At 42.5% G+C, this 15178-nt stretch overlaps 2 protein-coding genes across 2 annotated transcripts; both read right to left on the reverse strand.

Moving 5' to 3' along the window:
- Positions 1–1341: 1341 nt before the first annotated feature.
- On the reverse strand, positions 1342–5832 carry LOC4339078 (probable methyltransferase PMT23). The gene is made up of 8 exons (XM_015782178.3): positions 4899–5832; positions 4342–4491; positions 3780–4050; positions 3537–3647; positions 3159–3330; positions 2686–2928; positions 1946–2140; positions 1342–1860 (listed from the first exon to the last, which is right to left on the reverse strand). Exons 1-8 carry the CDS (start codon positions 5520–5522, stop codon positions 1671–1673), a joined length of 1956 nt encoding a protein of 651 aa, XP_015637664.1. The 5' UTR covers positions 5523–5832; the 3' UTR covers positions 1342–1670.
- Positions 5833–6869: 1037 nt separating this feature from the next.
- On the reverse strand, positions 6870–12148 carry LOC4339079 (ribonuclease MRP protein subunit POP4). The gene is made up of 9 exons (XM_015782171.3): positions 11804–12148; positions 9344–9556; positions 9233–9265; positions 9081–9154; positions 8726–8988; positions 8454–8522; positions 7738–7796; positions 7539–7643; positions 6870–7129 (listed from the first exon to the last, which is right to left on the reverse strand). The coding sequence occupies exons 2-9, from the start codon at positions 9552–9554 to the stop codon at positions 6993–6995; spliced, it is 951 nt and encodes a 316-aa protein (XP_015637657.1). The 5' UTR covers positions 9555–9556; positions 11804–12148; the 3' UTR covers positions 6870–6992.
- Between the last annotated feature and the right edge of the window lie 3030 nt (positions 12149–15178).

Genomic DNA, 15178 nt, shown 5'->3' on the forward strand with positions numbered 1-15178 from the left:
GATTGAACAAACATATCATCTTTGTGTCTTCCTCATTCAGACCGTCGTCCGCTTCATCCCCAATATTTTCTAGCTCTTGCTCTCCATACTTGGTCCAACATGAGTAACCTTTCATGAAGCCTCGACAGATAAGATGCGTGTGTATTCTAGCACTATTGTTAAGCATCTTCTTATTCCTACAATCAAAGCATGGGCACGTCGTCTATTAATCGTTCATTCTGTTCTTGTCTTGCTCTACAACATTTATGAAATCGGCAACACCCCTTCTATACTCCAGGCTCGCGCGATCACTTCCATACATCCAACTTTTATCCATCTATAAATTATGAAAAAAAATAGATATAATATATGTAACTATATATTACACAAAAATTGTAGTGGTAATTTGTTTATTATTACCTAGGGAACAGTATACTGGGTTGGGATTTATAATGTGAGCTAGCTATCCATAACAGGCCACAACCAAACCCCATCAAAGATTAACTCTCATCGGTGATGGGCTTCACAATTATCTTTGTCAAGTCGTAACGTTGGGTCCGTCACCGATAACTCTTATCGGTGATAGGGTATCGTATCGATCATTCACCGATTACCTTGAATGAGCTGCAACCAATCCCCGTAACCGATGAGAGTCATCGGTGACTGGCCTAGCCCTAACTCAGTGTCTTTGCGATGGGGCTTTTTACAACCTGACAAAGATGAATAACTTTATTGTAACGGGCCACCTCCGTCACATATAAATCGATTGGTATGCTCGGATTTGTACTAGTGCTAGGCTTTATAGTACCCTGGGTGGATTATTTAATTCTAGCTGAATTATAGCATGTTAACTAATATGTATTAAACTTTCGATAATTTTTGTTTTGGGTTCCTATGTGCATGCATGTACGGGCGGGCGGCAGGCGTACGTTCGTACCATCGTAAGTACGTACTCCTTACGTGCGTGCGTGCGCACTGCTTTAACTGATGTCTCTTCCCGCCGGCGGAAAACGTGGGCCGGAGGGGTCCCGGCCGGCGATCTTTGACCAGGTGCTGAGCCGGGCACTCAGCGACCGACACGCCCTGCCGCGTGTACGCGTGCGAGGTAAAAAGTACCACACGCGCTTCAGAGTTTTAAGCAGTGGTACGTTACACCAGGGGTACACTAGCCTCCATTCAGCGAGACAGAAATGGCCCAAAGCTTACATTGCATCACGGATCGAAGCAAGCAGATCACATATACTCTCTCCGTACCAAAAAGAATTGAACTCTAGCTATGAATCTTGTTCAGATTCATAGCCAAAGTTTGATTTTCTTGTTCAGATTCATAGCCAAAGTTTGATTTTTTTTGGACAGAGGATGTATTCGTGAAAGAGCATAATGTTTTCCTGAAAAGTATCTGTTTCTGAATGTAAAAGAATAATAATATGATTACAAACTTGTGAGCACTAGTGGACTAGCCTAAGCCTATTACTGTAATGGCCCCCCATAAACAAGATGTGTATATGTATTTTTGTCGAACTAACTGTTCTGTATAAGTATTTTGTAGAATCAACATGCCTAATCCTTGGTTTGATCAAACTCTGTCTTCTGTATAAAGAACTAATCAATAGGGATGTAAAGAATCAATTGAATTGTTTGCTGTTGATGACTACCCTGAAAACATTTGAGCGTCATTCTGATCAGGAGGCTCACTTGCCAGAACGCCAGAAACCCTTTTTAGCAACAAGAAATTGCTGTTTGACAACTACAGTTTCGTAGTGCAGGGACTTGAGAACTGGCCGCATCTTTTTTATCATTTCTGTGGTGTCTCTCAACACAAACCATCTGTCAGGTCTCAATATCCTGTCTATTTCAGCTGCTACCTCCATGATGTCACACCTAAAATAAAGATGCAAAGATCACCCTAGATGATTATGAGGTAATGGAGCAAAAGTAGTAAATATTTCAAGGCCTCGCTGCATACCTATTTGTAAGACTTCCAAGAAGATAGCTCATGTGAAGGAGATCATAGGTCCGTGGGTACGTGTTGAAAGATTCACACCAATCATGATATACCCCAATAAGGCCTCTGTTGAAAATAACTGGCAAAGTATCGGGCTGACCGACCGGAACAACATTCATTACCCATAATGGTTTATCAACAAGTGCTGCTGCAAAACTGGTTCAACAAAATAAGATTGATTAACATCCAAAACAAGAAATGAAGTCGTGTTTTTGTTTGATAACATATATTATGTAGATCAGCATCTAGCCATATTAAGATCTTTAATATCATTATTTAAGTTTCATGTTCGCCTGATCCCCATATAGGAAAGAGACCTGGGTCCAAATGGACAAATAAGAGCAACATTTAATCCATTGCTGAAGCAATGCACAAGTTCAAGCTATGTTTAATGATTAGTTCCTACATCTTTCTAACAAAAACTACATATTCAGATTGAATGGCAAGAACTCAGGTTCAACCATCATGTACTAAATCTCTAGATCTCCATGTATACAGCAACAATGCCAGAACATGGTCTAATGCATTTCTGTAGTGATTCTAAAAGAAAGGAATGAAGTATTTGACTGAAACAAGCACCTCGTATAGACCCCCCCCCCCCCCCCAAAACATGCCATCCCAAGTTGAACCACTAAAACTCTACTAAAAGTCAATCCAAGAGAATTTCGCGGAATAAGCAGCAGAAAGTCGTGTTTTCTTACCCTCCATAACCAGCATTCATGTCCATTACATTGCGGGTGGATGACCAATTAACTGGAAAATCATTATAGTATATTTCTGAAATGGCATGTTTCCAATACTTCGTATCAACATCAAACTTCTCGTCGGTACTTGAAGAATCATCAGGCACATTTAGATATCTGGCATTAAGTCTTTCAGGCCAAGGAAGGGGCCAGCTGCTCTTTTCAATTGAACTGGAAATGCATGTATCAAGAGGAGCGTACCTGCAAAAGATAAATTGTATACATGTCACCAAACAGAAAATACACTATAGATCATTAACGGTATCTAAAACATATTTAAGCAGGATAGGTTAGTAACTATCTTTTCACTGTTGTCTGACAATGAACCAATAAGTAATCATCAGAAATAGGCCACTGGTGACTACAAGATCAGATGCAATCTGACTTTATGAGAACAGGGAAGAAAGAGAAGGATATGAGCTATAAATTACCAAGGAAAACGGGGCCCATCTTTCTTAGAACACATAGGGGGTTCATTTGTCCTTCTCTCCAGGTAGCAAGAGTTTGATGCTGGTTTTTGATATACGACAACACCAATTCCATTACTATCTTCAGATTTTACCACTGTTCTCCAACAGATTGATTTGGTAAGTTTAACCATTGCTGCCACATGTGAAATGGATATTTCAGTGAACACAGATATAACCCACCAAATAAACGACAAATGTTAACTTGCTAAGTAAACATTGTTTTGGGAAGAAGCAAAAGTACTAGGCTATTTTCATTAGGAAAGTACTAAGCAAAAGTTTTCTTGGGTGATATTCTAAGCTGAATGCTTGGCAGATAATAGAACATGACACCACACAAACCATTCCAGTCATCTTGATCTCTTTTTTCTTGACGGTAGACAGGGGTTGCAGACCAAATGTAATATCCTCCAGGCCTGAGAACTCTGTTAAGCTCCAACAATGGTTTTCCACCTGCAAATTCCCAGTAGCAAATAATAGTTAAAAAAGAAATTTGCAAGAAACCAAAACGGACAGTTTTCTGAGAAAATAATATAGACACTGTGGTAGCTTCTTATAAATTTGGTGAAGTAATAGAATACTTGCCATTCGCATACCAATGGACCCTGCACCTTGCACAGTGGACAACATCAAATGCCTCATCAGGGAAAGGAAGTTTTTGTGTTCCAATAACAGCTAGAAATGCTGGAATACCACGTTCTAATGCAAACTGTATCTGAGCTTCATGCTCATCCTTTGGGGCAAATGACATGGTAATGACGTTCCTGTCAAGCAAGTATCCACCAAAGCTGGCAACACCACATCCAACATCCAGGACAGTTTTTGTGTGTGTTCCCCATTGAATGGTGGGCATTATCTGTAAACAAAATTTATACATGACATTAGAAACAGCAAGTTATGACTTATGACAAAGAACTGGTGGCAGCAGTCCTACATTCAAATTACCGAACCCCAACAGAGTCAATGCAAGCATAGCCTTTGTGTTTAGCCCCCTCAAAGTCTAAGAATAAAAAAAATTGACAATATTGAAATTGCCAGTATACTATAAAGTAGAAGAAAAGAACAACAGGAATACGACTAAGGAGGGTCCTAATTCACAAGACCAACAACTCATTTGGACATCAAGGTACTTCAAAGTAATATCTACCTGTTCAATAAACTGAATGTATCTTGTAACGCCAGTTTTGAATTGAGTTCCACCTCCAGGGAAGACAAGATAGTCACCAGATTTTGTTACCCAGTTTTGGTCCTTCTTATACTCCACCAATTTAGGGTGAGGAACATTGTTGTACCAAATCTGGATTTGGAAATGAAATGAGATGGCTTCAAATAGTCAGTTAATGGCATCTTAACCATAAGATATTCATGTAACTATCATAAATACACACACTGCACTCACTGCCTTGAAAGTTGAAAGCCTATAAAACGATACTAGTGGTTAAAATAGTATATGCACAAAAGGAAATTTAGCCACATTAAAGGATCACTAAGCACAATCTGCTTGACACCCAACATTACAGCTCTTATCTGGCATTCTCTATTCTGCCTCACGACAGTAGCTTCCTAAAACAGAAGATAACAGAGAATGTTCTTAGAGTGTAATGAACACTAAGGAATATTATATACGAAAAATGGAAAAGAGTATCAACAGCCAGAGCCACTTTCCCTCCCTCACCGACGGAGGCAAGCGCGCGAGGTCCTCACCATGTCACGGCTGCGCGGCCACGGCACGGGCGACCGGTACCCGGAGGGCACCCGCACCAGGCACCTGGGCCGCGGCGCCACGGGGCAGTGGCGCTCCCGGTGCTCCATGTGGCGCCTCGAGCGCAGCGCCTTGATCGCCCTCATGTTGTCGAGGCACGGGATGTAGTCCGCCGACGACACCCCTCTCCCCGGCCTGCAAGTCTCCCACCTCACCTTCGCCGCCGGCTCGTCCCCGCCACCGCCGCCGTCGTCATCCGCCACTCCCTCCGTGGCGGCGGCGCCCTTATCCGCATCGAGCCGTGGCGACTCGCTACTTCCACCACCTTCCCCTGCTGCAGCGTCGGCGTTGACGGCGGCGGCGGTGTCGTCTGGTCGCGATGCGGTCTCTTCGGCTTTTTCGGTTGCGTCGGCGCTCTCCCCGGCTTCGGCGCCGCCGGCGACGACCGCGGGAGGCGCGAGCGTCGTAGTAGGGGCGGTGAGGCGGGAGGAGAGGACGGAGAGGGATTGCGCGGAGGGGTCGAGGAAGAGGAAGGCGAGGGCGAGGAGCGCGGAGACGAGGAGGAAGAGCGACAGCGAGAGGAGGAAGGGCCGCCGCTTGCGCTGGTCGGAGGTGGGCACGGCCATCGTCGCTGCTCCCTCCTCCTCCGCCGCCGTGAAGAGATGCCGGAGAGGCGGAGAGAGATCGAAGACGGTGGTGGCGATGGTGGTGGTGGTGGTGGTTGGTCACTTGTTCACTCGGTTGGTCGGTCGGTTGGTTGGGCGGGTGGGAGGACGGAGTCAGGGGGGAAGTGGAGCGTCGCGGCCACGGCGGGTTGCGTGGTTGGCCTTGGCCGGCCGGCGGCGGCGGCGGCGGTGGCGGTGGCGGTGGGTGCAGGTCGTTTTCGACGGTGGTGATGAGCCTTCTTCCCCTTCGATTTTGGTATAGTTCGTTGTTGCAGAGCTAGTGCGATATCTGATTTTGTTATGATTTGTTGCAGCTAGTGCGATATGCCGGTATCCCGTCGAGTCCTTGGCGGGTTATCTGACTCTGACGAAACGTGATTATTCCATTCTGGTTATCGGTAATGACGCACTGAGGAAAGCGGTAATGCAACTATACCCGTTTTGCCAGAACTCATTCAACCCTCTCGTCTACGCCAATCACCGAGTCAAAAAACATTCACCTGGATTTCAGTTACAGACTAGTAAAAACATTCACGGACTTCAGTAACAGACGTACGGAGAAGTATACACCCTCCGTCTAAAAAAACCGTATATATATTATAGGACAATAAATCTGAACAGATGTATATTCAGATTCATGTATTAAGATGTGTCACACCCAGTACTAGATTAGTTTTTTATGGGATAGTAATAGAATGTGTCACATCCAGTTCTAAATTAGTTTTTTATGGGACGGAGAGAGTAGGGCTTACAGCTACATGGTATTGCACCAGAAAACGAAAAAAATGTAGCCTCTCCGAATCGATGGAGGGCACATGCCGATCGATGTGAGAGCATCGCCAACAATTTTTCTTAAGTCCTCCTCATCTTAAAATTAAGGAATTTCATTTTACAAAGTAATTCCAACAGTTCTCCTAATCGTCTACTCAAGAATTAGAATTTCCTTTCCTGTAAAAATCGCTATTTCACAATTTAAGCATCACATCTACTCAAGAAGTTCCCTTTCCCGTGAAAATCGCTCACAAGTTGGGCGTCACGCTCGCTCCTAATCGATCGTGCACCGGGGAGGATGAGGCGATCGTGCGACACATCAGGATGCAACAAAGATTTATGTTAGTAGTTTAGGGTGTCCCATATTTTTATTTCAGGGAGTCAAGTTTTAGGTTATGAGAACCATAATTTTAAGTCCTAAATGCCCATCAAAGAATCCTGCAATAAGATTATTGAATTGGAATTTAGGGGAACTGTGGGCCATGCTCTGAATGCAGTGATAAGGTAGAGCCGTAGTTGTATTCAAGTGATACTTGCTTAAGGTGTGAAGAGGGAGATTACCATTAAACTTCAGTAACAACACCTAAACAACTAAACCCTGTACATGTTTCTGGGGGAGAAAAAACAACCAAAATTACAACAGACAAAGGATGAAAAACTCTATCTGATCTGTGCCTGCACTCGCTGCTGACGCTGGTTCTCCTTCAGCTTCTCCCTGGGTGACAGTTTGTCACCGATCAGCGTGACCTTCCAACAGTCTGCTTGGAGGATGAAAACTGACCCAGCTTTTGGCACAACTGCAGGTTCAAACTTTGTAATTAAGCCACAAAGATATGCAGATAATATCTATAGAATCGAATGTCTCCATGCAAACAGAGATTGATAACACCAGCCGATGGACTGACTGACAAGAGTATTTCAGGTGTCTCGAGCAAGAAGCGTTCAGGTTGCTGGATGGAAATTTCAAGTGCGTAGCCCTCAGAGCAATACATAAGCTTTCATAACAGAGCACCTTCCTACTGTAAATTTATTATGCTATCTCACATTATTTTCAGTTGACAGCTCAATGAGCATAATATGGAGGAAAAGAGCTGCGTAAGAACTATGTAACCGTATTTATATGATTGAAACAGACACTGACTTGAGGAAAATAGCATTCATCCTATATACGCGGTTAAATATTGCACCAGGAATTTGAAGAATTACCTCGGAAGCGATTGTCATCTGATATGATTCCAAAAGTCTCTGCAGTATCGCGAATCATGATGCCGCATACGCCTTGATAAGAAGAGGCTGATTTGCATTCTGCCACTGCAAAAGCCACAAAACCATAAGAAATGATGATAAAACTAACAGAAACAAGAAAGCAATTGAATACGCAGCTCATCTTAAGCATATAAATCACCTATTACAAGAGCCCCATGAAGATCTGCTGAGAGGAGGGTTTCAGATAACTGCTTTTTCCTGCAGAAAAGGCAGTACACATAAATACTTTTTTGTGATTAAATAACTCATATATGGCATAGAAAGGTCACAATAAAAGGGTCATAACGAAGTTCTGGAAAAAGGAGGAATTGATCCCTTACTCTATTGTTTTATCTAAGCTGTTGAAATCATTATTGCATTTGTTGATTTATCCAACTCTTTGAATGTGTTAATAATTCAGAGCTAAAAATGGTATATTCATTTAATCTCTGAGAACTTTGTGTAGTCCACTTCCATAAAATGAACCTGATTTCAGCAATAATTTGATATGCATACCAAAAGATTTAGTCCCTACAGTCAAGGAAGTTTCTGTACATAAGCAGTTTGGGTGGACTAAATTTTATTATAGCATATAGTTCTTATTGAAAAACTTGAGTTCAAAAGGGTAGAATCAAATTAGTAAACCTATCAGCTAATTCTATCAAAGAAAGCACAAGCAGCCAAAGGTCAGTGAGGTTAGAAGCTAACATCGAGAGACTGGTAGCAGCAGAACCCAACATTTGTGCACTTAATGTTTTTTCGCTTTTACTGCAGTTTTAGTATATAACAGAATAAACTTTATGCCCCAAGCAATAAGTAAAGAACCAGAAGGTGAGAACAGTAATAACATAACCAAAAAGATGGTGGAATCCATACGGTGTGCTTTTGGTAAGCTCTGTGATATACTCTTTCCACATCTCATGCATTGGCTTGTAGAGGTCAAACCTGCAAGGGCAAGCCACATATGTAAAAAGTACATAATGTCCAAAGGTACTATATTATGTGAAGATTCAATCAAACATGTAAAGTGTAGTTTAATCATTACCCTAAAGGGATTCCATTTTATCAAAAGAAAACCATGATAAGGAAATTATGACTGAGGACAAGAAAAGGAGTCAATCTATGCACTTATTCGGAACAAGACTTACTTGCGGAGTGTCTCAGGTAAATCAAATGACCCACATTTCTTATGTTGCTTAAGTGACATGTGCCTTTTTGATCGCTTTGAATGAATTAACAAAGATTTTGCCTGTGCATCAACTAATCTAGGACCCCTGTGAACATAGTTATCCAGCAGAATCCCTTTTTCCAGCTTTAACTTTTTGGCTCCCTTGGTAATTTTTCCAGCATCTCCACCTTTCTGAATTATGTCATAAACAACATTGTGCACAACATCCATACTGTCCAAATCCTACAACAATGAAGTACACTACAATAAATATCATAAGTTATTTCCTCATGCCTAAATTTAATTTTTGAAACCCACACACGGAGAATAGGTACCGAAATGCTTCTTTGGAGCAAATTATCATGTGGAGCAAATGAAAGTTCAGAGTATACAGGATTGGTTTCTCCACCTACAAAGTTAAATGTACATGTCAAACAGCCACACACAGAACTCACAGATCTATGTATGTTAGAGCCTAAGAAGGCACCTGAGGAAGCAGAAGAACTGGAGATTGCTAGACCTGAGATCAGAAGCAGTGTTAGAAAAAATGGCCAGAAAAAAAAAAACTGCATCAAAAGAATGATGGGCAACATTAAACCTTTTTTTGAAGGAAACGGAGCAGAAGTTCGAGATGGAATGAAATCTGGAGCTTTGCCTTTCCTTGATGCATCAAGATTGGGCTTGGGCGCACTATCTTTATTCCTTGTCTGACACCTAGGCTTGTCTTGCAGTTTCTTAGCTTTTGCAGCAGCATAACGTTGTTGAAGGGCTTCTAAGGTCCGTTTCTTCTGATCGGAAATAGTTGACATGCCTATAAGAAAGATCTGTGGTTAATCAACAGTTCAACACGAATGAGAGGAATCTCAGTTCACAAGGCAAATGAACATATAAGAAAGGAATCGCCTTCCATACCACAAGTTTGATAATTCTGCAAACCAACAAAAATAAGTAACAAGCAGCAGACTCTAGACGATGATAGGAAATAAATTGATGCATAGAATGCAAGGTTTGCACTTAAGATACATGCCACTTGAAAGTTTGGACTTAGAAATATGCCACTCCAAAGTGGAATTATTTTGAAACATGCCACTACGAAGCTAAATTGGTTGATTAAATTGCCCCTATGACCTTCTTCCTCTCTTTCCATCATCCCACTCCAGAAGTTCTCTCGTCCCTCTCTCCAGCAGGGCTGGATGCCGGTGAGATCCTCTCCCCCTGGCCAGCAGGCCGCAGACCTCCCTATGCCCTGTGACTGGCCAGCCCCAAGCCCCTCATTCCCCCTCCCTCCGGTGGCACATTGATTCTGCAAAGGAACTTACCTTGCCAGCTTGCAGCAGCTTGGCAAGAAGAGACCTCCAAGCCGAGGCAGCCCTCGGTGCAGACCTCCCTGAGGAAGAGCTAGGAGGCTCACTGGCGGACCCAGGATTTTGCCGAGCCCTGGGCCAACACTAATTGCTATCTTGAAGTGGGCTATTGGAGTAGCTAGGAATTTTTCGTTGGCTAGTTCGACTTCAAAAGTTCACATCACTAATCAAAATTTCTAAACACTGCAAATCCCATATACAAGTACAAATTTGAATAAAAGGCGTCACAGATATAACAATAGTATCTTATAACATCATAGCCAACTAATTTAACAAGCAAGTTCAAAATGAGCAAATATTACCACCAGTGCCGGAGGAAGGAAAAAAATTTAGGTGTGGCCTATGAATTACCACGGAAGTTAGCACAGAACGAAAAATCTCAATGCACGTCATTATACGACACAATATCATCTCAATAAGTCTACATTAAGCATGGCAAACAAGAACTACTCACAAGTTCATGATTCATCATCCATTTGCAAACAAGTGTAGATAGAAGAATAGGTTCTCAGAAAATATCTCATCTTCTCAAGATTCATGTTTTCAACAACACATCACATATAGGAACTACAGTACTAAGAATAGATAGATATATATGTGGAATCTACAAAACAACTAGTACCAAAGATTGATTAATGTTCACATATGTAGAATCTGTTGATGGAGTGATGGATACTTGGCTAGTTGGCTTGCTTGCTGTCACTGCTTGGTGCTGCACGCCTGCACAGATGTTGTGCCCTTCGTCCCACCCTGCTCGCAGGCCCCCCTGGTCCCTGGCGGCTGGTCGCGCTGCCGCCTGGTTGGAGAGGATGCCGCAGCCGCAGCTTTGCGCCCTGGAGGCCGGAAGCCTGGCAGCCACGCCCTCCACACCTCACCCAGCCCTCCAGCGCGTGGCGAGCACCGCAGCAGCCGCCGTCCACTGATGGGGATTGGGGAAGGGGATTGATGGATTGGGGGAGGGTGGAGGAGATGATTCAAGAGACAAAACAAGACAGGCCGCATTTACACTAAACAAGCCTAATGGACCTACTAGCTATCAGTGTGAGGACCAGCACTGGCACACGCGGACGCGTCCACAGCACGTCTCGGCCGTCGCTCGTCTTCTCACGATGCTGCGTCGCCATTCTCTCTGACCCGGTTGTTGCTCTGTGCGGAGGAGTACGAGGAAGGGGGAAGGGGGGGTGGTCAGCAGGCGGCACGAGGTACGGCGAGCGCCACACCTCGCCCTACTGAGCCCTCCGCCCTGGTCCCAGGATTTTGCCGAACCCCAGGCCAAGACTAATTGCTATCTTGAAGTGGGCTATTGGTGTAGCTAGGAATTTTTCTTGGCTAGTCCGACTTCAATAGTTCAAATCACTTACCAAATTTTTTAAACACGGCAAATCTCATATACAAGTACAAATTTGAATAAAAGGCGACACATAAATAACAATAGTATCTTATAACATCAATAGCCGACTAATTTAACAAGCAAGTTCAAAATGAGCAAATATTACAATAGGTCAATACCAATCCCCAATCCTCTTTATGTTTCACCCAATAAGCTAATTCCAATCCTACAATAACAGCAGCGATTTATTCCCATTCAGCCATTCACAAATCACAAATTGGCAACCTAAGCTATGAGCTAACTAATTAGCCATGACAATAAGCAGTGAGGCAAAATTATTGAGTTACGTCACAGAGTCACTGACCTTCAGTGTTGTCCAATCGCCAATCGGAGTCGGAGGTGGAGCGCCGCAGCGGGGAGCCGGAGTTTGGAGACCTGCCACGAAGGATTGGAGGAGACTGGAGAAGACGAGACGGGCAGGGGGGCCAGGCGGCCGCGGCGGTCGGCGGCTGGCTGAGCCCTCAGGCACTCGGCGCCTCTGCGCGACTGCGGCTGCGCGTCTCGGCGTCCGTCGATCTGCGCCGATGCGGTGGCTGGCGGGGCGCGAGAGGCGGGCCAGGCGACCGGTGACCGGCGGCGAGGAGAGTCGCCGGTCGCGCCGTTGCGCGTGCGGAGGAGGCAACCAGCACTGCCGCCGTTGCCGCTTGCCAGAATGACAGCCCTAGCGCTGGATCGAGGTCACAGACTCACAGGTGGATCGGGCTAGATTGAGATGGGCTTTTCCCACAGGCCACACGGCCCATGTTAGGGGAACTTGCTTTCTGCATAAGTTGGGCTGATATTTCAGCCCACCTAACAATGTGAACTTGCGAGCTGCACGGCCTGCGGCCTACCAACAACGCAAACTAGTATATCAACCAGTCAAAAAGCAAGGACCTATGGTTCGAGTATTTCTTTAATAAAAAACAAATAGTACAAATGCAAATGCAAAAGCTCACCTTATAAACACACACACGTCCTATTTCCATGAGTACCTGCAGAAAATTGGGCTAGTATATTTTTGAGATTGATGGGGTTACAATGGGTGCCTTGCTATCGACGTATATGTTGTATAACAACACTAAACGAATAATTAGCCACTAATATGAGTACCGTGTGAAGTTTAGAATTTGAACCTGGATATGCATGTTCCGTAACAAGAAAAGGAGCACCGTGTGAAGTTTAGAATTCAAACCTAGATATGCATGTTCCATAACAAGAAAAGAAAAACGAGATTTGGAGGAAGAGATGTCCCTCCAAACATCTTTTAAAAAAAAGTTATAAGTATGTTGGGGATTAACACGGGACCTTAGATTTGAAATCACACACCCCTTACCACTACTATCAAATGCCTCTTCACGTTCCATCACAACAAACCTAATTAATTAGACCCATACCGCCGATTCAAAATGCGCGCAGTACAATTTGAGGGTCCTAGCGTGTTTCTCGTGTAGCTATCGTGAATTCTCTATTATCGCCTTATTGGTCACTATATATGTGTCAACAAGTTTTAAAAGGCTCTATTTGACATTACGAGAATTATTTTACAAAGGAAAAAAGAAAGAAAGAAGATGGCATTACAAAGGAGTAGTAATATGCAACTCAAAGTCAAATCCATTTTAAATTACTATAGCAACCTGGGGTCTCATCGTCATGACCCAATCAAATGAAGCCACCGTACGTATCAATGAATTCTTTATCTCTGCAGTCGTGTTAATTTGCAGCTGCTAAACACGATTGCACTAAAGATGGCGACATATGTGTGCTCATATGAGGACACATGCCACCGTTTTCGAGATGAGTAGTTTGGATAAAATACTTTCTATCTGCAGCTTCTCGAGAGCTAGGGCACACTTCATGCGGCCGGTGTGCTTCTTGCCTGGTCAGGGTTAACAGAAACAGACACATCGTCAACTAATATAATACTAAACTGATGAACTCGCCCATGGCAACTCATCTCACTACATGTTGCAATAATGTGTCACACTCTACATACATTCATAGTGTCGACATCTGAAAAAATCTATAGACTTGTAGAGTACTACAACTACTCCATCCGTTTCGTTTTATTTGACGCCGTTGACTTTTTATCACATGTTTGACCATTCGTCTTATTTAAAAACTTTTATGAATATGTAAAATTATACGTATGCATAAAAGTATATTTAACGATGAATCAAATGATAGGAAAAGAATTAATAATTATTTAAATTTTTTGAATAAGACAAGCGGTCAAACATGCGCTAAAAAGTCAACGGTGTCAAATAAAATGAAACGGAGGGAGTATTTATTTGCAAAGCCAACACCGGGTTTTGCGAAAGATTGATCGTGATGACAGTGTTTTATGTGATTCTTTAATACTACTGGTGAATTTGGTTGTGTGATGACAGTGTTCAGTGTTGTAGCTGGTATGCAGGGTTCAACTAGCTGGGAAAACATATGTGATTTAATTGTGTGCTTTATTAGATGGAGTACTAAAGATTATTCTGCATTCCAAATGATCTAATACGATTCACCATGTTCTAATATTAACTTTAACTGTATATATGGTGATAAGTTGCTTGATGGGAAAATCTCTCTTGTGGAGAAAAGTGAGGAGATGTTCACGTACGTACATCAAATTATACGTACGGTAAAAAATGAATATGCTTTGTTAATTTAATTGGATTAAAAAATTTGCATGTACTTCCATTTCGTCGATATCTCTTAAAAAAGATTATCACCAATGCATGCAATAATCGGTTGTTTTGCTGGAAAATATACTGCTCCCCATGGCACAAGCTTCTAGATTTGTTATCTCGAGTTGTCAACATGGCATGCATGATATTGTTAACAATACTCTCATGATTAGAAATATGCATTTCATACATTTAAGTTGTTAATTCTAAATTATTGGCACAAAATAATCAATTATACATATCAATATGATGAGCACATTGTACGTAAATTGCGGGGCCCATCAAACACGTATTTGGTGGGGGCCCACCATGTGCGTTCATCGGTTGACAACTATGCCAACCAAACACGTATATAGTAGGCCCCATCAAATATGTTCCTATTTGACATCTATTCTCATATGACTTACTCTATTTTGTTAGATTTACGAACTACTAATATTATAAAAAGCTATACGTTGCTATCCACTTGTCTTTATATTTCTCGGATTGGTTGGCACTTGTTGTATCAATACTTACAAACTTATTTTATATTTTCACAGATCTTAGGGTAATTTATTTTATATTTTCACTAGCATCTTAGGGTAACTCTTAGGGTTTTCTTTTTCTTATCCAGCCTATAAAACTATTTTATATCAATATATATGCTCCTCTACTTAGGACAGTCCCAACCCATAGTGTTCATAAGCAGTGTCTATGGTGCCATGTTAATAAGACATCACAATAGAAACTACACTCTCTACAACCCATAGTTTCTTAAAGTGGACCATTAATAAATACATCATCTCTCTTTTCTACCAATCATATTTATTTTTCATCTAATATGAAGACACTATTCTCTCCCAATGCAAAACTTGATAGTGTCTAGTGCATAGGTTCTCATGTTGAAGCTGTATTTTGCATGAGACCCAGTTTCTTTCTCTTTTCACTCTCTCTCTTAATTAATATAGTACCACATAAGCTAAAAGTATTACATGGTAATGAAGTTAATGCCATAGACACCATTCTAGATGGAGGGTTGAGAC

This window comes from Oryza sativa, chromosome 5, assembly GCF_034140825.1.
Source record: "Oryza sativa Japonica Group chromosome 5, ASM3414082v1".
NCBI classification, from domain to species: domain Eukaryota; kingdom Viridiplantae; phylum Streptophyta; class Magnoliopsida; order Poales; family Poaceae; genus Oryza; species Oryza sativa.

Excerpts from the sequence above, each read along its gene's own strand:
- LOC4339078 (XM_015782178.3), bottom strand. The coding sequence starts at position 5,522 with ATGGCCGTGCCCACCTCCGACCAGCGCAAGCGGCGGCCCTTCCTCCTC. Across the intron at positions 4,051-4,341 it reads ACATTCAGTTTATTGAACAG|ATAATGCCCACCATTCAATG; the intron begins GTAGATATTACT and ends TTTTGTTTACAG. Across the intron at positions 2,929-3,158 it reads GATGGGCCCCGTTTTCCTTG|GTACGCTCCTCTTGATACAT; the intron begins GTAATTTATAGC and ends TATCTTTTGCAG.
- LOC4339079 (XM_015782171.3), bottom strand. The coding sequence starts at position 9,554 with ATGTCAACTATTTCCGATCAGAAGAAACGGACCTTAGAAGCCCTTCAA. Across the intron at positions 9,266-9,343 it reads TCCGTTTCCTTCAAAAAAAG|GTCTAGCAATCTCCAGTTCT; the intron begins GTTTAATGTTGC and ends TTCTGATCTCAG. Across the intron at positions 7,797-8,453 it reads GAGCTTACCAAAAGCACACC|GAAAAAGCAGTTATCTGAAA; the intron begins GTATGGATTCCA and ends CCTTTTCTGCAG.